This window comes from Macrotis lagotis, chromosome 1, assembly GCF_037893015.1.
Source record: "Macrotis lagotis isolate mMagLag1 chromosome 1, bilby.v1.9.chrom.fasta, whole genome shotgun sequence".
Lineage (NCBI taxonomy): Eukaryota > Metazoa > Chordata > Mammalia > Peramelemorphia > Peramelidae > Macrotis > Macrotis lagotis.
This window is the reverse complement of record NC_133658.1, coordinates 919,382,145-919,406,614: the sequence shown is the minus strand read 5'-3', so window position 1 is coordinate 919,406,614 and position 24,470 is coordinate 919,382,145. Positions and strand designations below refer to the sequence as shown.

The following is a 24,470-nucleotide window of genomic DNA, read 5'->3' as shown; positions in this document are numbered from 1 at the left end:
CAAATATTCTCAGCACCATGTCTTGAAATCTAAGTGGTGATTTCAGCAGTGTTTGGGGTTTCATAACTCTCAATCTTTCAGTTCACTAAAACCACCGGATGGTTAGATAAAAAGATTGTGACACTTCTACTGTGCTCTATTATGTATGTGTTTGTGACCACATACGTAAAAACCTCTGTCAATATTGGAAGATATCTTTGACCATCTTTTGTACCTATAATGCCTTCCCCATTTGACCTTTGCCTCACAGTCCTCCCTTCACTGAAGACCCTGCTCACATACCATCTTCAAAATAAATTCTTTTCCTGATTCCCTACCTGACCACATCCACTCACAAGCACATATTCATTTTCTATTGACCCTATACATATTAATCTGCATAATCCTATCCCTGTACATGTTTCATCTCACCTGAGAGAACAGAAGCTTCTGGAGAAGAATTTTGGTCTTTGAATCCCCAGGAGCTAATGTAGCGCCCAGTGGATATCGGATGCCTAAGAATTGTTTCTTATTGTGCATCAGACTAGACTAGTAGTCATCTGCTGCCATCACACTTCTGGACTCAGTCCCCTTTTGAACCAAAAGGAAATGAAAAATAATCTACTGGTGCCTTTCCTCAGGATTCAGAGCCCTGGGCTGTCCAGGCCAAACTTATCTGATCACCAGGATCTCTTCTATACTGTCTAATTATTTAAACTTCAATGGCTCTTGAGACCCAGCATTCTCTTCCCCACACTTTGTGCACCCTGAAAATTCTATTTTCTCAACAACAAACTTTAATTAGAGAGAAAGAGAGGGGGAGAGGGAGAGAGAGAGAGAGAGAAAGAGAGAGAGAGAGAGAGAGAGAGAGAGAGAGAGAGAGAGCTGTGACACCCCACCCCAAAGAAAATGTTATTTATGATACATGTACTTAAATATATTTTTGTCTTTACCAGGAGAGGGTAAACTCCCTGAGGCCAGTCCTACTTTTATTTTCTCTTTGTACTCCCCACAACTTGGAAAGGGCATGGCAAAGGGAAGAAGCTAATAAATGATCCTTGAGTTCCAGTTGAGTCTTGTCTAGACAAGATGGCACCTACAGAATGAGGCTCCATTCTAGGCAAGTCCTGAGTGATGAGGTACGAGGAAGCCCAGGACTGACAGCTGTAGTCCTGAAGGCTTTCTGAGACATCCTGCTCAAGGTTGATTGTGTTGCCCTGATATGCAAGTACTGAGGCATTTAACCAGTTGAAAATAGGGGGCAACAAATTCTTACAACATTTGGCATCATATTCATGATATATTTTTAAATTATTTATTTAAGGCAATAGGATTAAGAGAGACTTGCACAAGCTCACCAGGCTGGGCAATTATTAAGTGCCCGGATTTGAACTCAGGTACTCCTTACTTCAGGACCGTTGCTTTGTCCACTGTGTCACCTGCCCCCATATTCATGATTTTAACTGATTTGAAGTCAAGAAAACAAGAATTCAAAACCTATCTTTAGACTCTTATTGGTTGTAGGAACCTGAGGAAGTTACATAACTTCCATTTCCCTCAGTTTTCTCATATATAAAATGTAGAAAAAGGATCAAATGAGGAAATATTTTAAAAGGGCTATAATAATGGCAGTCTTTATATTATTGTTATTACTATTATTCACCCCAAGCAAACAGGAAATAAGAAGGACCCAAAAGTCTTTCTACAAATGTATACTTACCGGCTGACTAAAAGTCCTGAGGCATAGTCTGCTGGGGCCATGGAATTGCACCCTTATGCCCATATCTGTTTTATTTTCAGAGTAAGGCTACTTATAGTGTTGGGGGGCCTAATCATATCCAGGAGAGTTTTGTATTTTGGGCCTAGAGACCCTTCCTTGGTCTTCAGTACTAGTTATCTCTCAGAGCCCCTGGTCCTTGCCAGGATACATTTACCTTATGACATCCCAATCACTCAGAACCCAGTCTTGAAGGAGCAGGGCCTACCTTTCATTACTATAAAAGCAGAAATTGTGGGGCCTGGGTTTAGTAGGCTTAAGGCAGCAAGGCTGGTCACGTCATCCTGGGCCAGTGCCGGGTCCTTTTCCTCTTGGCATAAGTGAGACTGTGCAGCCTAGGACAGAGGTGAAGACCCATCATGGGACCCACAGTCATGTTCCTGCTCTCCATCGGTGAGTCTCAGGTCAGGCAAGGGGAGGGAAAGACACTGTGACAAGGACCTTGGATAGCTGATTCTGAATGATGGGGAGAAGACTAAGGAGGTTAGAGAACCTTCTTGAGCAGAGCCTGAACCCACTATCTACCCAAATGCTTCTTCCTTTCTATTCTTCCAAAAGTAGAATTAGAGATTCAAGGTCTTTGTGAAGATGAGATCAGTGTAGGCTGAAAGGGAACTATCTAAAATCTGAGTTTCTCTTACAGGCATGTTTCTACACTGGGTGATCAGAGCACAGCTGGGTGAGTCCTGCCCTTATTATCCAACTGTTCTCTTTCCCCTTCTTAAGCCAAATCGATTCAGATGTCTGAAACAGGGATGTTGATATGAATGGATGGAATAACCAAGGGAGGAACTTCAGAATCTGGCAGTGAAAGAGGCGCAGGGTTTACAAAATCCATGGGCATTGGGCTTTTTTTTTTCCCTTTTCAGCCTTGCTTCCCAGGCCCACCCTCTGGGCTGTTCCAAGTCCTGTGGTCCCCAAGGGAGCTGATGTGACCCTCATGAGCCAGGGCCAACTGGAGAGTAACAGATTTCAGTTATGGAAGAATGGAAAGCCTGGAGAGGAAAAGAATGCTTCCTGGGAACTGGCAGAGTTTGTGCTGAGAAGTGTGGATGACTTGAAAGATGTGCAAAGCTACAGCTGCTGCTCTAGAAAGGGGTCCTTGTGGTCAAACCTCAGTGAGCCCCTGGTACTAGTGGTGACAAGTGAGGTGGTGCTTGCATACAACCCTCCCTGGTGGGAAGGAGCCCCAGATTCCTCTCTAGAGAGATAGCTGTAAGTGGGACAAAAAATCAGTTTGATTACTTCCTTTCCTTGCCACCCCAGTCTCCCCAGACTCCAGGAATCCTTAGCTCCCCTCCTCACATTTTGAACTCTTAAAAATCTTTCCCTCAACAACCCTCCAAGAATGTCAACAAATGCACTATTATTTCATTTTCCTAAAATGGGAAACTGAGCTGTGTAGAAGAGGAAGGTGACTTGAGATCAGCATGTTCTTTGGTTGAGGGCCAGAATTTGATCCCTTCTCTCCTCTCCTCAAACTTAGAGATCTCTGCCTACCTGGTCATGGTCCCCTGGTGATCCAGTCCCCTCCCCTCTCTCTGATGACACACAAAACCCTTGGGGAACTTTTACTGAGAAAACTCTACCTAGGTAAACTGAGTCATCTTCCCTAAGATTGAAACAAGCAGCATTCTGACTGTCCGGTTGTCACTCTCTTTGTTCACTTCTCCTTTCACTATCTTCTCATTGGTTTGACCAGATGAGACTATCACCTCCTGTCATGTCCCACCAATCTATCTTTATTCACACAGTTTCCTTGCCTGTGTTGCCCTTCTCACATCCATCCATCTTTTTTGTCCATGTGCTTCAAGCCAGACCCTGGCTGTTCCAGGACACTGCCACTTATGGCATCAAGTGCAAATGTCTTGACCCTTAGCTCTCCCAGTATGTTGCCTTCATCTCTCTATTGTCACACTCTGGCACTAGATCATTACCACCATCCCAGACTGCTCTCAATCTGGCCTTTGTTAGAAGATAGCCTGCAGAAGAGGAGAGGAGCCTGAGAGAGGGGGTTCAAACACCTGGTCCTTTATTTAATTGTGGACATGTCCCTGACCTGCGGACCTTGGTTTCCTTTTCTATCATATGAATCTCATAGGATTGATTAACTAATCGGTGTTTTAACCTCAAATCCTGATGATCCTTGGAACTTTGAGGTCCTTTAGGACAGAAAACTTGGGTCCTTCCTCAAAACTTTGGAACTCCACTATCACTGATCACCTAATAAAAAGTTATCAAGAAGACCAAAAACTGAGAAAATCTAATTCCTCAAAGAACAAACTAAAGGGAGTCTCCTTCCTCCTCTCCCAGCCCCAGTTAATCCAGAGACACACAAAGGTCATCCAGTTCTATTCAGGTTTATAAATTCTAACTCATATTTTTATAGAATATATACTGCATTGAAATTATCAATTTGGGGGGGAATGTAATTGGGAAAAGAAGTTTTTTTTTTGTCTTTTTTTGTGCTTTTCTTGACCAAATAACTTTTAGCAAATATCTTACTTTTTTTTTCTTTCCTGGAAATTCTATCACCCTTTTTATGTTTGATAATATTAAGTAGGTTTTCTTCTTTTTTAAAAATCACATTTACCAATTGTTTATATTTTCATTTTTTTCATGGCTTTATTTAAGAATTCAGTGGTATACATATTTTCAATTATATTAGTCTCTCCTTTAATTTTCTGGATTTTCAATTTGTCTTTATTTGGGTATTTTCAATTTGTTCTTTATTTCAACTGTTTTTAGTCATTGATCTGCTTTTTTTCTGTTTTATTGATGTACCCATTCAGAGATGTACATTCTCCCCTAAGTACCACTTTCTTTCAAAGCCATTAATTTTGTTTTGCTGCCTCAGTTTTGCTAGTATATAAAAAACTTAGTGATTCTTTCAATAAAAATTTCTTAAACTAATTTGATACTAAGGATTAGACAAGTATATTTTCAATTAATTTTTAAACTTTCATTGTTCATTAAAGATTTCAGTATTTATTATGTTATGATCTAAAACAATGTTGTGAAGGATTTTCTTTTATTTTTTTGTCCTAATACATAGGCAATTATTGTTTAAATACCACCTACTGTTGCAACTTCATTCAACTTTCTCCAGAGAGTTATCATATCTATCATTTGTAGAAATTTATTCACCTCTTTAACTTCATTCTTTTTATTTTTCAGTTAAATTTATCTAATTCTGAAATGGGAAAATTGAAAGCCTCAAGTAGTATATATATATATATATATATATATATATATATATATATTTTTATCTATTTCCTCTGGTAATTCTTTCAACTTCTTCAAAAATTTAAGTGTTATACTACTTGGCATAACTATATTTAGTAGAGATATGATTTCATTGTGTATGGTGCTTTTCCTGAAGGTATAGTTTCCTACTTTGTCTTTCTTAATTGCTTTTATTTTCGCTTTTACTATTTATGAGATCATTATTGCTATCCATGATTACATTGCTTAAACTGAAATATAGTATTCTGCTCTTTTCTTATTCTTAGCTTTTCCCTGTGTATATATATCTCTCTGCCTCATATCTATTTCCAGTCTGATTTTTAACTCATTCTACTTTCTGGTTCCTTTTATAAGTGAGTTCATTCCTTTTGCTTTCATAATTATGATAGCTATGCTAATTTTTTGCTGGTTTTATTAAACCATGACCTAGAAATGATGCACTTAATATTTATGCCTTTCTACTTTTGATTGTGAGGTTTTTATATTCTAAAATGTGGTCAACTTTTGTGGAGGTGCCATGTGCCACTGAGAAAAAGGCTTATTCCTTGCTATCCCCACTCAGTTTTCTCCAGAGGTCCATCATATTAAACTTTTCTAAACTTCTATTCACCTCCCCCACTTTCTTGTTTATTTTATAGCCAAATTTATTTCATTCTGAGAGAGGAAGGATGAGTACCCCACTTGTGTAATTTTTCACTCTATGTCTTTCTGAGTTCAGACGTAGCTATTTTTAACCTTTTGGACTTTTCTAACTTTTTTCTTAGAACCTCCTCATCTCCATATGTATGTTCTATAATAAATATCTTTTGTTTGGATTTTGGTTACTTTTCCTGCCTCTTTGAGGACTTGGTATTTTGATGTGATAGTTAGGATCTGGTGCTTCTCTGTGCTGGGGCTCTGGATCCTACAGTCCTCTTTAACAGGAGTTTAGGGCTTAGCTATTTGTTTATCTTGAGGTAGAGGCTTCCCTATTGAACTCCTCTAGGTGTAGGGTTTAGCTGCCATTTGTTTCCATGGCAGAAACTTTTCTGTGGGGTTACTATGGTAGCACAGTCTTTCTGGGGTTAGAATTTGGAATGGGTATCTTTTTGTTGGTTTTCCTGAGGGATGGAGCGCTGCAGATAAATTGCTATGGAAACAGGGTATCTGATGGCAAGGTCAATTTAGGATTTTGCTGTTGAACAGCCCTAGGGCAGAATCTCACTATTGGTTGGGAATTAGGTCAAGACCTCACTTGTGACTTGTACTGTGAAGAGGTTGCTGTGGTGTGACTTTGCTGTGCACAATTATTATTGGTGACTTCTAGTTACAGGAGGACAGGTTTCACTGGTGGATTGCACAAGGCTTGGAACCTTGCTGCAGGCCCTATCCACTGAAGCTGACTGGTGCTGCTGCTCTTGTGCTTAGAACTGATTTCCCTCATGCTTTATTGAATCAGGCATTTCTTACTACGATAGAAAACGGCTTCCCTGCTCCCAGATCAATTCTGTTGTGCTTTTGGAGTTGGTTAGAGGAGAATTTGGGCAGGTTTCTGAGAGTTCCTTCTTCATTCTGCCACCTTGGCACTGAAAGATTCTCAACTTCCCTTCCTGTTTTCCTTTTGCTACTATCATTCTTTGCTTTCAGAGTCCTCATGCAGCTAGAATATCTTCTTGAAGGTGACTAGTGAGTCCATTGACTCAGTTATGATCAGGTCAGTAGGACAAGGCAAAGGATGTTGGCAGAGAGCCCCAGTCCACACATCTCCTGATAAACTCCTATTAATGCTGGGATTTATTGGAGGGCTGTAGGATGAGACATCAGGTTCCCAAATTTCTCCCTTCTTTCCTTCTTTCACAGGAGCCTTCCCTGAACCATCCATTTCAGTCTTACCTGGCTCCCGGATAACCCTAAGAGAAGGAGTGATCATCTGTTGTAAAATCTTACAACAGATGCGATTTCAGGACTACACCTTTGCCTTGCTAGAGGCAAAGAGCCTGGAACCCTTGCAGCTCCAGCACCCTGCAGGAAGCCAGGCTGATTTCATACTTCCATCTGTTCAGATCAAGGACACTTGGAGCTACAAATGTATTTACTACAGGAAGACAGTCCCATTCAGAGGGTCTTTGGCCAGCAAGTCTGTGGAAGTGAATATGTCTGGGGACTGGAGATGGGAACCCCCAATGTCCCCAATTTCATTTACCTCCTAGGAACTCATAGATATATTTAGACAGCATAAAATCCTGGGAAATCAGAAGGGATGAATTGGGGTGAGGGGATAAGGATGGAGGAGACCCTGGGACTATCTTCTGTTTGACATGAAGTTTGCTTTGGTTCCCAAGATAGGGTGTTCCCAGGTCAAGGAAGGAAAATGAGAACAAAAGCAAGATTGTTCCTCCTCTTACTAAGATATTAAGGAAGAATCTAGAATTAACTTCTGACTTTAATCTCTGGCATCCCTCTCTCCTTAGGTCAACTCCCCAAGCCCACTCTCTGGGCCAGGCCTGGCCTCCTGATGTCCCCAGGAGCCAACATCACTCTTTGGTGCTCAAGACCCAAGCTGTCTTCCCTTGCAGAGGTGACTTTCACACTGAAGAAGTCTGGGACCCAAAAGTCCTTCCATCCCCAGACCTCATCAGATCTCTGGACCAGCTTCCTACTCCCATCTATGCAATTTGAGGATGCTGGGATTACAGTTGTACCTACAGGGAAAGTACCAGCCCTGCTAAAGTATCATGACCCAGTGATGTCCTGCAGCTGGTGGTGCCAGGTGAGGGGGTGTAGGGGTCCCAGAATAACTCTAAGAATGATCTTTCTTCTCTCTTACCAAACAGGGACCTCACAGAGACAAGGTCAAGGTGTTTATACCAATAGCTCTGCTGAGGCCAGTCAGGCCTTTGAGTCCTGGAAGAGAAGAGGCATTTCTTCTCTCACCTAGAATTTTGGGAAGAAAGGTGCTGGTGGCAATGAGTTGGGACTTAGGAGGAGAGTTTCAGAGATCCAGAGTTGAAAGGGGCCTGGAAGGTTCTTGTGTGAAACCTTCCTATTACCAATGAGCCAAGGGATGCCCAGAGAGAAAGGATTTTTCTAAAGTCACACAAGAGAGTGACAGAGTCTGGAGATGAGCCTGAACCTTCTCTCTCCTGGACCATGATCTGAGCTCAGGTTTTAAGGTGAGCCCTGAGACTGTCTGTGAGGATCCAGATAAAGGGTGAGGGACTGTGATCTTCCTACCTGGGAGTCATCAGGAACAAGACACCATAGGCTGGGCAACCTCCCTGAAATGTGAAAGTCTCCTTAGATTCCTGATAAAAATAATGTTTGTGTTTAATTTTCAAAGACCACAACATCAGGGAGATCATTCCATTACAAATACATAAATGGGATTGGGGGTGAGGGGAGCTGAGACAAGTCACCAGCCTCACTTTCTCCTTCAGAGTCATCTGCATTCAGTGACCAGACAGGAATCAGGACAACTGGAGATATTCTTGGATACAAGGCAATCAGAAATTAGTGACTTGCCCAAGGACACACAGCTAGAATGTGTCAAGAGTCTGGGGCTGGATTTCAACTCCTGTCCTCCAGACTCCAGGGTCAGTGCTCCATCCACTGGGCTACCTAGTTGCCTCTAGTAGCTACAGTTAGTAACGTATGAGTGATCTTCTGGTCAAAGTTTTATTTACAGTGGGGAAAAACTGAGACTCATGTGTAGACAGGGGACTCCATGTGGCATAGAGTTCCTGGAATGAAGTCAAGAAGACTCAGTTTAGAGTTCAAATCTAAGCTAAATGTGTGACCCTGAGAAGGTCACTTAACCTTGTTAGCCTCAATTTCCTTATGTGTAAAATGAGCTTGAAAAGGAAATGGCAAAACACTCAAGTATTTCTACCAAGAGAACCAGAAATGAGGTTATAATCACTGGACATGGAAAAAAAAGGACTGAACAAAACCCTGAGCCTCATACAGGGTCAGTGAATGTACCAATGTCACACACAGACTCAAGACCAAACCAGGACCTTGATCCTGGTGTCCTGACTCCCTATCCATGTTTTTCTCTCACAGGGTCTCTGCCCAAGACTTCCCTCACAGCCCTCCCAGGGCTTATAGTGAAGCCTGGAACACATGTGAGTCTCCAGTGCCAGCTGCCCCCTCAGTCATCCCTCTGGGGGGTGACACTCATGCTGCTGAAAGTGGGGCTTCCACAGCCCCTGCAGAGTCAGAGCACAGTAGGGACCATGGCTGGATTCCCCCTCCTCTCGGTGAGAGCCCAGGATGCTGGGAACTATAGCTATGTCTACCATGACAGAATGACTCCACATCAGGTGTCTGAGCCCAGTGACCTCCTAGAGATCTGGATGACAGGTGAGATTATGTCTTGTTACTCAGGAAATAAAGGAGAGGATTGAAAGTCAAGATTAAGAAGCAGCCTAGGAGACCTGGGAGGCCATATTGTTCTAGGCTCTACTGTCCTTCATGAGGTAGCCTTGGGACAAGAACTGAGAGTCTATAAGGAAGGGGAGAGCAAGGGTGAAAGTAGGACTAGCTCAGGTGCTGCTCCAAGCTCAATGCAAAAGAATGGAAGGAGGAAATATGTCCCTGCTTCTAGGTGCTAGCAGAGAAAATCTGAGATTTAGCAACCATGGCTCTCCATTAAGGAGAAGACCAAAGATCAGGAGGATGTTTGGCTTCATGGTCAAAATATTTTTCAGGGCCCTCCAAGCTGTTGTTTCCCTGGCCCCTCATTACAACTGTGCTGGGCTCTTGAGGATCTCTGGCCTCTGTTTGTGTTTCCAGATGCACTTCCCAAACCTTCCCTCTTAGCTTGGACTGGCCCAGGATGGGACAATGTGAATTTCCTGTGCTGGGGACCCTCCTTGTCTGCTAGGTTTCTTCTGTGCAAAAATGGAGATGAGAAAATTTCATATAGCATGGATGCTACCCATCATGGTGCCCAGTTCTCCTTGAATCATGTGACTCCCAAAGACTCTGGCAATTACAGTTGCAGCTATGAAGTCAACACTAATGGAAGTTCATGGACACAATGCAGTGACCCCCTGCAGCTGATAGTGAGAGGTGAGAGGGAGATGCTCATATGAGCTCACTGGAGGGGAGCAAAGGCGGTTCACTCTCTCAGACACTTCAAGGGAATGAAATCAGAGCTTTGATTCTGGCCATGAGACCTGGTGTGATAGAAAACAGAGACTTTGATACTGTCCTCAATTTAATACCCCAAAAGACCAAGGGTATTAGCTGGGAGAGGAGGCTTTGCTCCATAATGCCTTGAGCACCCATTCCTGTATGTTAGATCATAGGATAAGGTTACTCTGAGCAAAATTTGTCCCACTGTGGATTGCTGGTGGTGAATATTGGCTGTGGAGGGAGTTAAGAGAAAATCCAGGGGCAATTTCAGGAACAAAGGGAGTGTAATTGCAGGATATGATTTATGACGATTCTTCTCTCTGTACCACTCTAGATGCAGGGCCCAGAAACACCCTCATTATCACTCTCAGCTGTCTATCCTTCCTCCTCTTCCTCCTCTGCCTTGTCTTGCTGATGTTCCTCTGCCATGGCTCCATCGCTACTGGTGAGGCACAGTGTAACCCCTTAATATCTAAAGGAACAGAAATGGGTAAAGAATTGGTCCCCTATTTTCCCCTTTGAAGTCTTCCCTGACTTACTTTCTTCTCATTCTATGTCTCTCTCTCACCAGGGTCTTTGCAAGGAGACATCCTGAGAAGGTAAGGAGATTCAGGACCCCTTTCCAGTTTCCTCCTTGTCTTGTAACCCTGGACTCTGCACTAGATAAATTACCTGATATGTGGAGGATGCTCACAGAGTCTCACTGAGTGAAGTCCATTCTCCTGTCTCATTTTTCCCTATTTCCTTGCTAAGGATCTTTGTTGCCCTTGTATTCCATGGACTATCTGCTTATCCCATCTCCCTGAAGCCCCCAGACAGGAAGCCATGGGTAAGTTATCTGGTTAAGAAGGGTATGAGAATGGATCAGGGGAGGGGATTTTGAGGATAGTCCTGGTCCTAGGAATTGGGAGACTGATGGAACATTCTCTCTACCTCAGATGTCAGAATGACCAAGGAGAAATGAAGGGAATCACTGGTAAGTGAGCACCATCTTGTTCTCCCCTTGGAGGAGCCTGCTGCATCATCAACCCTAACCTTTTTGCATTAGTCTCTAGACCCAAACTTGGACCTTAATCTCTTGTAGACTTTTTCCTTCTACTCATTCAGTGCAGGGCTTCTGCATTGGCATCCCTTAACATAGTGGAGCAATTTGATAAATATTTCATCACTGCACTTCAATATCAGTAATTTTCTTTGTAGCCCTAGGGATTCCATTTCATATAAATAAAAATATGAAACTGAAAATAAATTTATAGTTGTGACTAGAAGGGCTCACAAAGCATTCATGAACACAAAAAGATTAAGAACTCTTGCTTCAAAATCACTCTCTCTTCCTGTAACCTTTTATTTCTCCTTCAGGTACACTTGGATATTGAACCCCAGGGAGTGACATATGCACAATTGAACACCATAGTTTGAATGAGAGGAAAACTGACCCCCCAAGGAGACAGAGAGAGTCTATTGTCTATGCCAATGTGTCCAAGGATTGAGGGTTTGGTCACTTTTCAAAAAAATAAATTCTCTCTGTCCTCTTCTCTCAGTTTTCTCTTCTCCCATCTCCTCTCCCTTGCCTCATCATAATTTTTTCTTTACCCACTACATCATCCTCAGAATTCCATTATTGAGGAGGTATGATACCAATTTTAGATTCATACAAAAAAGTGCATCCATCTATAATTTTGAGAAATATAAAGCATATATGTATATATATATATACATATATATGTATATATATATATACATATATATATACAGAGAAGGAGTAAAGTTGTTTCAATGGAGACATCACAAGCAATCATAAAGATCAGGAATTGCTTTCTGAACTACATTAATTGAAACTGAGATTCAAGGGACCCAGGCAAAGTAAAAGGAAGCTTGGAGGGGAGACAACATTTTAAGCATGGGGAAAGGTCTCATAGAAGCAAAGAGTTAGGTAACTATAGTGTTTAACACACACACAAACACATAAATGACTCGAGGCTGGTTCATAGAATGACTGGAAAGAAATTAAATATAAGAAAATTGGAAAAGAAAGTCATTGTAGTTCTGAATTGCACTGCTGCCTTCTACTTATTTCTCAAATTAATCCCATGGATTCAGTCTGGTGCCAGACCTGTTTTTCCAACCTGAACATCTTTTACATGTGACCCCTTCTCTCCAGACAAATAGCTACTATGCTGGGGCTCAATTTGTACATCCACAGTCATAGTCTGATGAGTCTACTTGCCACCAGTCTCTCCCACTCCATTCTATTTTTTTTACTTAGTCATCAAATTAATGACTCAAAATGTAGGTCTGATTATAGCAGCCTCCTGGTCAATAAACTTATAATTTATTTCCATTTTTAGGGTTAAATATGAAATCTCTGTTATTCAAAGCCTCTTCATAACTTCACCCATGAATTTTTAAGCCTTCTTACATCTTATGACCTCTCACATTTTTGGAGCAGGTTCCATTTGGATCCATTACTGGTATTCATATGATCCAATACCACCTTCCAAACAACTATCGTTAGATATATTAGCATCTGAGAGGACAATTAATACCTCTTTTATCTCTTTCACTCTGGTGAAATATATGTATATATACTCTAATCAAGAATGACAGCAGGGACTTTTTCATTTTGTACTTTTTTGCTCTCAAGAAGTTGCCTTAAAACTTTTAAGTAGAAGACTTTTAATAAATATATGATTGATATTCACTGACTCGTCATTTTGCATTTTAGAGGGTCATGGTCTCTAGGTAGAGATTTCCAGCAGGTTTAGGACTCACAGACTACCTAGAAATGGGAGTAATGTTCAGAAAGATGAAGACTCAGCCTATAGGAGCCAATAAGAGAGAATGGCCAGAAACCAGAGAAGAGAATCTAGATTCACTCTTGGCTCATTCACATAAAAGTATGAATATTTCACAATATAGGTTGGATGGAGTAATAAGGAAAGGACTAAGAAATATTGGGGAACTGATAAGGAAAAAATCCAACAATTACACCTGCCCTTGGTCATGTAAAGCTACCTTTCCCTCCTTGCATTTATTTATTTAATTATTGCCAATTACATGCAAAGATAGTTTTCAACATTTATCATTTTGCAAGTTTTTGCATTGCCCATATTTATACCACCCTCCCTTCTCTTCCCTTTCCCCATGGTAAGAAACAAACTTAAGTAGGTTTTTTAAAGTAAGATTTTATTTATTTTGAGTTTTACAATTTCCCCCATTATTGCTTCTCTCCTCCCACCACCCACAGAAGGCATTCTGTTAGTCTTTACATTAGTTCCATGTTATACATTGATCTCAGTTGAATGTGATGACAGAGAAATCATATCCTTAAGGAAGAAACATAAAGTATGAGATAGTAAAATTATATAGTAATCTAATGTTTTTCCCCTGATTTGAAGGTAATAGTCTTTGATCTTTGTTCAAAGTCCATAATTCTTTCTCTGAATACAGATGGCATTCTACATTGCAGATAGCCGAAGATTGTGCCTGCTTGTTGCACTGATGGAATGAGCAAGTCCATCAAGGTTGATTATCACCACCATCTTGCTTTTAGGGTATACAATGTTCTTCTGGTTCTGCTCATCTCACTCAGCATCAGTTCATGCAAATCCTTCCAGGATTCCAGGAATTCCCATCCCTCCTGGTTTCTAAAAGAACAATAGTGTTCCATGACATACATATACCACAGTTTGCTAAGCCATTCCCCAATTGAAGGACATTCATTTAGTTTACAATTTTTTGCCACCACAAACAGGGCTGCTATGAATATTTTTGTACAAGTGATGTTTTTACCCTTTTTCATCTCTTCAGGATATAGACGCAGTAGTGATACTGCTGGATCAAAGGGTATATACATTTTTGTTTCCATTTGGGCATAATCCCAAATTGTTCTCCAGAAAGGATGGATGAGTTCACAGCTCCACCAACAATGTATAGGTGTCCCAGATTTCCCACATCCTGTCCAACATTAATCATTGTCCTTTCTGGTCATATTGGCCAGTCTGAGAGGTTTGAGGTGATATCTCAGAGATGCTTTAATTTGCATTTCTCTAATAAGTAATGATTTGGAGCAGTTTTTCATATGACTATGGATTGCTTTGATTGCCTCAGCTGTAAATTGCCTTAGCATAGCCTTTGACCATTTGTCAATTGGGGAATGGCTTGTTTTCTTAAAAAGTTGACTCAGTTCTCTGTATATTTTAGAAATGAATCCTTTGTCAGAAATACTAGTTGCAAAAATTGTTTACCAGTTTACTGCATTTCTTTTGATCATGGTTACAGTGGTTTTGTCTGTATAAGACCTTTTTTAATTTAATGTAATCAAAATTATCTAGTTTGTTTTGAGTGATGTTCTCTATCTCTTCCTTGGTCATAAACTGTTTCCCTTTCCATAGATCTGACAGGTAAACTACTCCTTGGTCTTCTAGTTTGCTTATAATATCATTTTTTATGTCTAAATCCTGTATCCATTTTGATCTTATCTTGGTATAGGCTGTGAGGTGTTAGTCTAATCTAAGTTTCTTCCATACTAACTTCCAATTTCCCCAGCAGTTTTTTATCAAAGAGAGAGTCTCTGTAGTAATAACTGGACTCTTTGGGTTTATCAATCAGCAGATCGCTATAATCATTTCCTGAACTTGTACTAAGTCTGTTCCACTGGTCTAGCACTCTGTTTCTTAGCCAGTACCAGACAGTTTTGATGACTGATTCTTTATAATATAATTTTAGATCTGGTAAGGAAAAGCTACCTTCTTTTGCACTTTTTTTTTGAATCCCAGGAAATTCTTGACTTTTTATTTCTCCATATAAATTACAACTTTTTCTATCTCATTAAAGTAATTTTTTTGGAATTTTGATTGGTAGGACACTAAACAAGTAGTTTAGTTTTAGTAGAACCGTCATTTTTATTATTTTAGCTTGACTTATCCATGAACATTTGATGATTACCTAGGTATTTAAATCTGATTTTATTTGTGTAAGAAGTATTTTGTAATTGTTTTCAAAATTTTTTGAGTCTACCTTGGCATATAGACTTTCAGGTATTTTATTTTGCCTTTGAAAGGGAGGTTTCTTTGAAAGGGATTTCTCTTTCTAGCTCTTTCTGTTGTATCTTGTTTGTCATATATATGAATGTTGAGCATTTATGAGGGTTTATTTATATCCTGCTACCTTGCTAAAGTTTCTAATTATTTGTAGTAGTTTTTTAGATGACTTTTTGGGATTCTCTAGGTATGCCATCATGTCATCTGAATCATCTTAAACATGTTATCATATTATTCACTTTGTGAAAAAGGAATTAGAAATAAGTTGGAGAGGAACATGAAAAGGAAGAAAATCATTAAAAAAGTTTTTTTTAATGAATTTGAAAATTCTGGGGCAGAGTTAAGATGGTGACACAAAGTTGGGAGGGTCCCAGAACTTTTCCCTAACCAACTTTAACTGAGGTGCCTATCCAGATCCTAAATCTAAAGAACCCTCAAAAAAAGAGTAAAAGAAATTCTCAACTCAAGATATCATGGAGGAACTTGAGTAAAGATCTGTCTCATGGGGATAAGCGAATGTAGTCTCGCATAGGCAGAAGAGTTGGAAAGCCAGTAGGAGAAAGACTTCAATAACTCAAGTGAATTGTAACTCCATTAGAAAGAATTTATTCAGCCAGAAGTGATGGACAGTCATGATTTTTCTGTGACCCAGATAGAATGATTAAAAAAAAAACATACCTGCTTAAAAAGGCAGACAGTAAAGAGACTGGAAGATGGAAGACATCAGATGGTGTAAATCTCATTACATTAAGAAGTACAAAGGACTTTTTGCAATAGAGGGGAAGAAGGGAGGAGGTGAGAACCACATGAATCTTACTCCCATCAGATTTGGCTTAAAGTTAACATACACATAGTTAAGTTAATAAACCTATCTTACCTTTCAAGTATCAAGAGAGGAAAAGGGGAGGGGGGGAGGAAAAGAGGAACCAACAGAAGGAAGGGAAGGAAGAAGGGGCAAAGGGAAAAGCTAAAGAAAGGGGAGGGGGGTTGGATATAGGAGTGTAAACACACAGAAGGTAGTGGTATTCAGAAACAAAATACCAGGGAATATGGATAATGTGAAAAAAAAAAGAGGTAAAATACAAATAGTGGGAAAATAACATGGAGGGCAGTAAAGAGTTAACAAGTATAACTTTGAATGTGAATGGGATGAATTCTCCCTTAAAATGTAAGTGGATAGCAGAGTGGATTAAAACCGGAATCCTACAATATGCTGCTTAAAAGAAACTCATTTGTTGCAGAAAGATACATATAGAATAAAGAATAAAAGGTTTGAGTAAAATATATTCTGCTTCAGATTAAGTGAAAAAAGCAGGGGTAGCAATCCTTATTTCAGACAAAACAGCTGCAAAAATAGGTAGCATTAAAAGTGACAAGGAAGGAAACTATATTCTCCTAAAAGGTACCATAGACATTAAGTAATTTCAATATGCAAAAAATAGTATAGCATCCAAAGTTTTAGAGGAGTAGTTGAAGGAGTTACAGGAAGACAGACAGCAAAACTCTACTGGTGGGAGACCTCAACTTCTAAACATAAAATAAACAAGAAGGAAATTAAAGAGGTAAATAGATTATTAGAAAAACCTAGACATGATAGATAGATCTATGGAGGAAATTGAATGGGGATATAAAGCAATATACATTTTTTTCTGCAATACATGGCACTTACACAAAAACACCTAATGATCAACTGCAGAAAGGCAGAAATAGTGAATACATCTTTCTCAGATCACAATGCAATAAAAGTCATATGAAATATTGGGCCAAGGAGATATAGACCCAGAATTAATTGGAAACTAAATAACCGCATTTTAAAGAAGGAGTGGATCAAGCAACAAAATATTGAAAGAATTTATTAGTTCATCCTAGATAATGACAATAATGAAACAACATACCAAAAGTTATGAGATACAGCCAAGGCTGCTGGCAGGGGATATATTATGTCTTTAAATGCTTGCATGAGTAAATAGAGAAAGAGGAAATCAATGAACTAAGTTTACAACTAAAAAAAAATTAGGGAAAGAACAAATTAAAAACCCCCAATTAATACCAAATTAGAAATTCTAAAAATTAAAGGTGAAATTAATAAAACTGAAAAAAAAGATCTAGAAAGAGAAATCCCATTAAAAGTAACTTCAGCCACATAAAATACCTGGGAGTCTACCTGTCAAGGCAGACTCAAAACTTTTTGAAAACAATTACAAAACACTTCTCACAGAAATAAAATCAGACTTAAATAACCTGGCAAATATCAACTGTGCATGGATAGGTCCAGCTTATATAAAAATGACAATTCTACCAAAATAAAAGTATTCATTCACTGTTCTACCAGTCCTAATTCCAAAAACTTACATTAATGAGCTACAAAAAAATTGTACATAAATTCATATGGAGAAATAAAAAGTCAAGAATTTCCAAGTACTTAATGAAAACAATGCAAAAGAATTTGGCTTAGCCCTACCAGATATAAATTTATATTATAAAGCATCAGTCATAAAAACTGTCTGGTATTGGCTAAAAAATAGATTGGTGGATCAGTGGAATAGAGTAGGTGCAATAGCAAGAAATAATTATAGTGATCTGATGATTGATAAACCTAGAGTCCAGCTATTGGAATAAAAACACTTTTTAAGAAAAACTGTTGGGAAAAATTGGAAATTAGTCTGGCAGAAACTTGGAATAGAACAACAGCTCACACCCTATACCAAGATAAGCTCAAAATGGATACAGGATTTAGATTTTAAAAAAATATTATAAGCAAACTAGGAGATCAAGGAATATTTTACCTGTCAGATATATGGAAATGAAAGCAGTTTATGACCAAGGAAGAGATGGAGAACATCATTAAAAACAAACTAGATAATTTTGATTACATTAAATTAAAAAGCTTTTGCACAAACAAAACCAATGTAACCAAGATTAAAAGAAATGTAGTAAATTGGGAAACAATTTTTACAAGTAGTATTTCTGACAGCAGACTCATTTCTAAAATATACAGTGAACTGAATCAAATTAAAAAAAAGCTGTTCCCTAAGTGACAAATGGTCAAAGGATATGCAAAGGCTATATACAAATGAGGAAATCAAAGTGATCCATAGTCATATGAAAAATTCCTCTAAATCATTACTTATTAGAGAAATGCAATTTAAAGCATCTCTGAAGTATCACCTCATACCTCTTAGACTGGTCAAGATGACCAGAAAGGACAATGATCAATGTTGGAAGGGATGTGGGAAATGTGGGACACTAAAACATTGTTGGTGGAACTGTGAACTCATCCAAACTTTCTGGAGAGCAATTTAGAATTATGCCCAAAGGGCAACAAAAATGTGCATGCCCTTTGATCCAGCTATACCACTATTGGGTATATATTCTCAAGAGAATATGAAAAAGAATAAAAACATTACTTGTACAAAAATATTTATAGCAGCTGTGTTTATGTGAACAAAGGTTTGGAAATCAAGGGGATGTCCATTGGTTGCGGAATGGCTTAATAAACTGTGGTATACATATTCGATGGAACACTATTGTTCTATTAGAACCCAGGAGGGATGGGAATTCAGGGAACCCTGGAAAGATTTGCATGAACTGATGCTGAGAGAGATGAGCAGAACCAGAAGAGCATTGTACACTCGAACAACAACATGGGGGTAATGATCAAACTTAATGGACTTACTCATTCCATCAGTGTCACAATCAGGCACAATTTTGTGGTATCTGTGATGGAGAACACCATCTGTGCCTAGAGAAAACTTGTGGAGTTTGAATAAAAATCAAAGATTATTACCTTTAATTTAAAAAGAAATTTATCATATAATTTTGCTATCTCTGATACTTTATTTTTCTTCCTTAAGGATATGATTTTTCTGTCATCACATTCAACTTAGATCAATGTATACCATGGAAATAAGGTAAAGACTAACAGACTGCCTTCTGTGGGTGTTGAGGGCCGGAAGTGAGATTAGGAGAAAAATTGTAAAATCCAAAATAAATAAATAAATAACTTAAAAAAAAGAAGCCACCATGTGCATAGTTCAGCAAAAAGCTTCATACATTGGTGTTATCCTCAACATTACCCATCCAGATCTCACCATGATTTGACCCTTAAGCCCTACTATTGGAGATGCACTGCCAAAAATTTCCAGGCCTGTCCATTTTCTTTATAATTCTTATAGTCTTACAATCTTAAATAGATTTCACCCCCTTTTTTTCATCTCTAAATAAAATATGATTCAAAGAGTCCTGTTAGTCTATTTGAATGACCTGAGCTTAGCACAATGTCTGAGATATATTAATGACTTCATAAATCCTCTTCATATTTATCAGCAATTCTCCTTGGTTTCAACTATGCAGAATGTCAGGTCCCCATATTGAATACCCCTGTTGACCCCTTCCACACTTTTCAACTTCTTTTTTTTAAATATTTTCTTCTCCTTGCCTTCTTGAGGGCAGGGACTGTTTATCCTCTTTTGAGTTGTATCCCTAGCACTTAGCACTTTACCTGCTCTATAATATGAAATTAATACTTCTATTTACATTCCCACCATTATTGACTTAAAATATTTATTAAAAGTCTACAATGTGCTAGGTACTGGTAATTATAAATGCAATTTTAAAAAAGACAATTCTAGGATGCTTTGAAACAGAAACTGAGGCATTGTACATGTGTCATATAGAACAATATTCTCTTAAAAGCATGCTATAATAAGAATAAAAATCAGAGCTAGAAAAAATAATGAAACAATCATTAATTTTCAAAGTTGGGGAAAACTCAATAGCTTTTTAAAATAATAAAACTGAGCTGAGAGTTTCCAGAAATAAGTTTCCAGAGAGTTTCCAGCTTATAGGTCATCTAGAAAGCATCATTAAAAAGAAAACTCAATATCTTACTTCAAGCCACCTTACAGAAAATTTGCCTAGAAATATTTAAGGCATTTGAGTTAGAGGAGCATAACATATAGAAAAATTATACCAGTGAGTCAGCTCAATTTTCGTTTCTCAAGACTAGATAAATCTCACCATTAAGATAAATAAGAAAAAAGTTAAGGAGATGAATATAATTTTATAAAAATTAAATATAATATGTCTTTGAAGAAAATTGAATGAGATTAAAAGGACTATACTTTATCTCTGGTCTACATGGCACCTTCACAAAAAAATGACCATATACTGGGCCATGAAAATATCACAATGTAAGGAAAAATATAGAAATAGATCCTATTACATAATATTTATGTTTAATAGGTTGCTTTAAAAACATAGGTGAAAATTGAGGACTAAGTAATCTAATCCTAAAGAAGAGTATGTAAAAGAACAAATCATTGAAAAAACAACATCTCTAAATTAGTACATTTCAAATTGCTTTAGAGTCACTGCACTTTTGTTTTACTCATAGATCATAGCACCTTCTTTGATGTGACACACCATGCCCTGCACTGGTGCTTCCCATGTCTCACTTTCTATTTAAAAATTTCTTAATGTTTGAATTCATAAAAAATCCTAGTTGATCCATAAGAATATATGGACAAATTCCCCAACTGACAAATGGTCAAAGGATATGCAAAAGCAATTACAGATGAGGAAATCAAAGCCATCCATAGTCATATGAAAAATTGCTCTAAATCACTAAAACAAATTTCTTAGAGCTGCCTAAAAATTGTTATTGTATGTTTTCTTCTGAATGCCTTGCATGTACCACCTTTCTATGAATTATCTGTAAAATGATCGTTCAGACAAATGTGCATTTGGCATTGAAACAACACAGCAAACGCATTGGAGTTGAAATTTGCAGATCAACTGAAGGAAGGTAGAATATCTGAAATTCAGAATATTTACAATAAATTAATACTAACTAAAGAGATAATGCATTTTTGAAAGGAAGAAAAAATAGAGAACAATGGAATAGTCAAGAAATGAATACATGACTGCAATAATAAAGATAATCTCCCCTTAGAAGAGAACCAATTCATATACTTCTCATAGTAATGAGTAGGAAGCATTCTTATAGAAACAAGTTAGACAAAGATAATGTAGGCTACATACAACAGAAAAGATTTTGCATACAAAAAATTAATACATCAATCATAAAAACAACAATTAAATAGGAAATCTCTTTCTATATAATTTTGAGGACAATTTTTGACATACAAGTTGGCTAAACAAGTAAGTTTCTTGGTCAATTCTAATTGATGTGTGTTCAAAGAATATAAAGCATTATCAAAAGCAAAATAGAAAAATTATTAGCAACTAATTGCTATTTATAATTAATCCTAAATCATTGATAATCAGGAAATACAAGTCATTAATAATGGAGAAATACAAATCAAAACCACCTTCAGTTTTTCCCACAAAAATCAGAAAATTATAAAAAATCAAAAGAAAGTTTCTGGAAATACAGCCACATTACTATATTGTTGGTGGAGTTATTCAGTACAGCAGTTTTGGAAAGCTAAAAGGAACTATACAAATAAATCACTCAAAATGCCCAGTTCCTTAACCAAGGCATCTGAATGAAAATAAAGTTTACTGATAAAAGGAAGATACCCCAAATAAACCAAAATACTCATAGCCACACTTTGTTTTATAGCAAAATAGATGATTACCAATTAGGATATTGATTAAAAAAACTTGTTATACATAAATGGAATAGTGTATTACTGTTATATAATACAATGTGTATATTGATAAATTTAGAGAAGTATGAAAATATTGACATGATTGATTATAAACTGAAATAAGGAAAACCAATGCACATGAGTGCTCACATTCACACAAATACACACACACACACACACACACACACACACACAGACTGATTGCAGGAAAATAAATGGAAATGAACTACCACAAAATCTCTAAAAATAAATGTTACAAAATTTCAAGGAGTAAGCATGGTATTCAAGAAGATTTATGAGAAGACACCACTACTCCACTTCACTGCAGACTAAGAACTTTTTTTAGGTTTTTGCAAGGCAAATGGAATTAAGTGGCCTGCCCAAGACCACACAGCTAGGTAATTATTAAGTGTCTGAGGCCAGATTTGAACCCAGGTACTCCTGACTCCAGGGCTGGTGCTTTATCCACTGTGCCACCTAGCTGCCCCCAGGCTAATAACTTTTAAAATTATTTAGGTAGATAAACTTTAAAGTAATAAGGCTTTAAGAATAGTCATGAAAAAATTCCAATATTCAACCAAAAAAGAGCAAATTATAAAACTGAATAGAAACAAAAGGAAATTACTACATAGAATTTTGACATATGCCAGGAAGATGACAAGAAATAATGCTGGGAATGAATATTTTCAAAATTTTTACATCCTAAAATTATCAGAAAAATCAGTAGAAACTAAATTACCCCATATTAGAAAAATAAATGAAACAAACTGAAAACTAAAACATGGTATTGAGGCCAGGTACCACACACTTTTTAATTTCTTTAACTTAAAAAAAACTACAAGACAAGACCAAAGTGGAGCGAGTGTTGGTGCATGATCTTTTGGCAAATGATTGTGTTGTCAATGCAGCCCCTGAAACTGAGATACAACCAAGATTGGATCAATACTCTGCAGCTTATATTAATTTTCTCCTAATAATTAAGACCAATTGTCCCATCACCAGCATCACATCATCCATATGTGGAAGCATTGGTTACAACAAATGAAGAAATATTGAGCTCTGTGAATATGTTCACTCACTTTGAAAGCCTGATTTCCAGGGAGGTACACAATGATAATGGTAAGATACACGCATTGTCAGAGGTAGTTCCGTGTTTGGGAGGCTCTGAAGGAAAGTGTGGGAGAGAAGAGGAACTAGACTGCTTCCAGACTCAAGGACTACAGAGCCGTTGTGCTGACCTCATTTTTGTATTCCTGTAACAACTGGACAGTCTACTGTGGCATGTCAGGAAACTGAATCACTTCCATTTGAATTGTATTAAAGATTCTCAAGATCACCTGGCAGGATAAGGTTCCAGAAACTGAGGTCTCTTCTCAAACTAAAATGCCAAGCATCCAAACTCTTCTTCAGAGAGCACCTCCAATTGATTAACCACATTGTGTGAATGCCAAATGTTCATTTGTCAAAAAGACAATTATATGGATAACAGTGAACAGAAAAATGTTTGTGACATTCAGAGGAAAATACAGAACAAACGAGCAACAACAATAAAAAAGAACCCCACAGAATATGAAAGGAAACTATGTTCACTTTTTAAAAACCTTCTCTCATGTATTTCCTTCCTATCCTATGGTTTTATTTCTTTTTCCTTAGACATAATACCTCATACATAAAATGGCTAATTTGTAAACATGTCAAAGGCAAATGTATATGTACAAGTTTTGCTAGAATGTTCACTGCTGAGGGGAGGGGTTGGGAAGGAAGGCTGATAGAAAAACATGTAACATAAATATGCAAGTGGATGAATACTGAAAAGCTTTCATAACATGTAAATGGAAACACTTTTAATAATAAAAACTAATATTCATAAGAACATGAAACAAGGTTATTTTGAAAGTAACAAAGGGAAGATACAGATGCAACCATATATATATATATATATATATGTATATATGAGGACATATATATGTATGTATGTATATATGTATTCATTTATTTCTTTAAAGGAGCAAAATGTTAGAAATGGAAATTGACAGGTATATACAACTTTCTTTTTTGTGATCTTTTGACCATATGGAAATTCTTTCATTTTTATGTGTGATTTTAGCTATAAATTCAAAATAATTATAAAAAAATTCTTTCCTTAATCCCATAGAACAAATTAAATGAACATAACTATGGACAATAACAGTTATCCAAGGACTGTTGAGAAAGGATCATCATGGAGATCAGAAATAGACTTGACTGCTCTTTCCCTCATCTGTGCTCCACAATTTCTTTATCCATTCATGAATTCTCCATTTAGGCTTAATTCCAAGAGACTCCTACTTTTATGTGCCATGAGTGAACCTAGATCCATTTTCTCTTGTCTCTTGGCATTCTCCCTCTTGGTGATCCCATCAATTTCTGTGGACTGAGTCCTTATATCTATCCAGATCACTCCCATACCTAAGTAGTCAATGAGTCCTAAGTCTCTTGGACATCTCAAACTACATATATCATTTCCCTCTCAAAGGAAAAATTGCCTCAAAAAGGCAAAATTCAATCACATATTTATTAAACATCTAGTCCTTAAAAGTTGTCAGACTAGTCCTTCAGATATAAAGACAAAAAATACAACAGTTCCTGTTCTCAATCTTGAAATTTTCTAGGGGGAAAAAGAAGTATATATAATTGAGGAATAAACAGAGCTGA

At 37.7% G+C, this 24,470-nt stretch overlaps 1 protein-coding gene across 1 annotated transcript; it reads left to right on the top strand.

Moving 5' to 3' along the window:
- Positions 1-2,115: 2,115 nt before the first annotated feature.
- Positions 2,116-12,635, top strand: LOC141509192 (immunoglobulin superfamily member 1-like). The gene is made up of 11 exons (XM_074218533.1): positions 2,116-2,149; positions 2,626-2,901; positions 6,842-7,069; positions 7,453-7,751; positions 7,816-8,005; positions 9,044-9,343; positions 9,776-10,054; positions 10,455-10,565; positions 10,692-10,719; positions 10,874-10,949; positions 12,570-12,635. The coding sequence occupies exons 1-11, from the start codon at positions 2,116-2,118 to the stop codon at positions 12,633-12,635; spliced, it is 1,887 nt and encodes a 628-aa protein (XP_074074634.1).
- Positions 12,636-24,470: the final 11,835 nt, after the last annotated feature.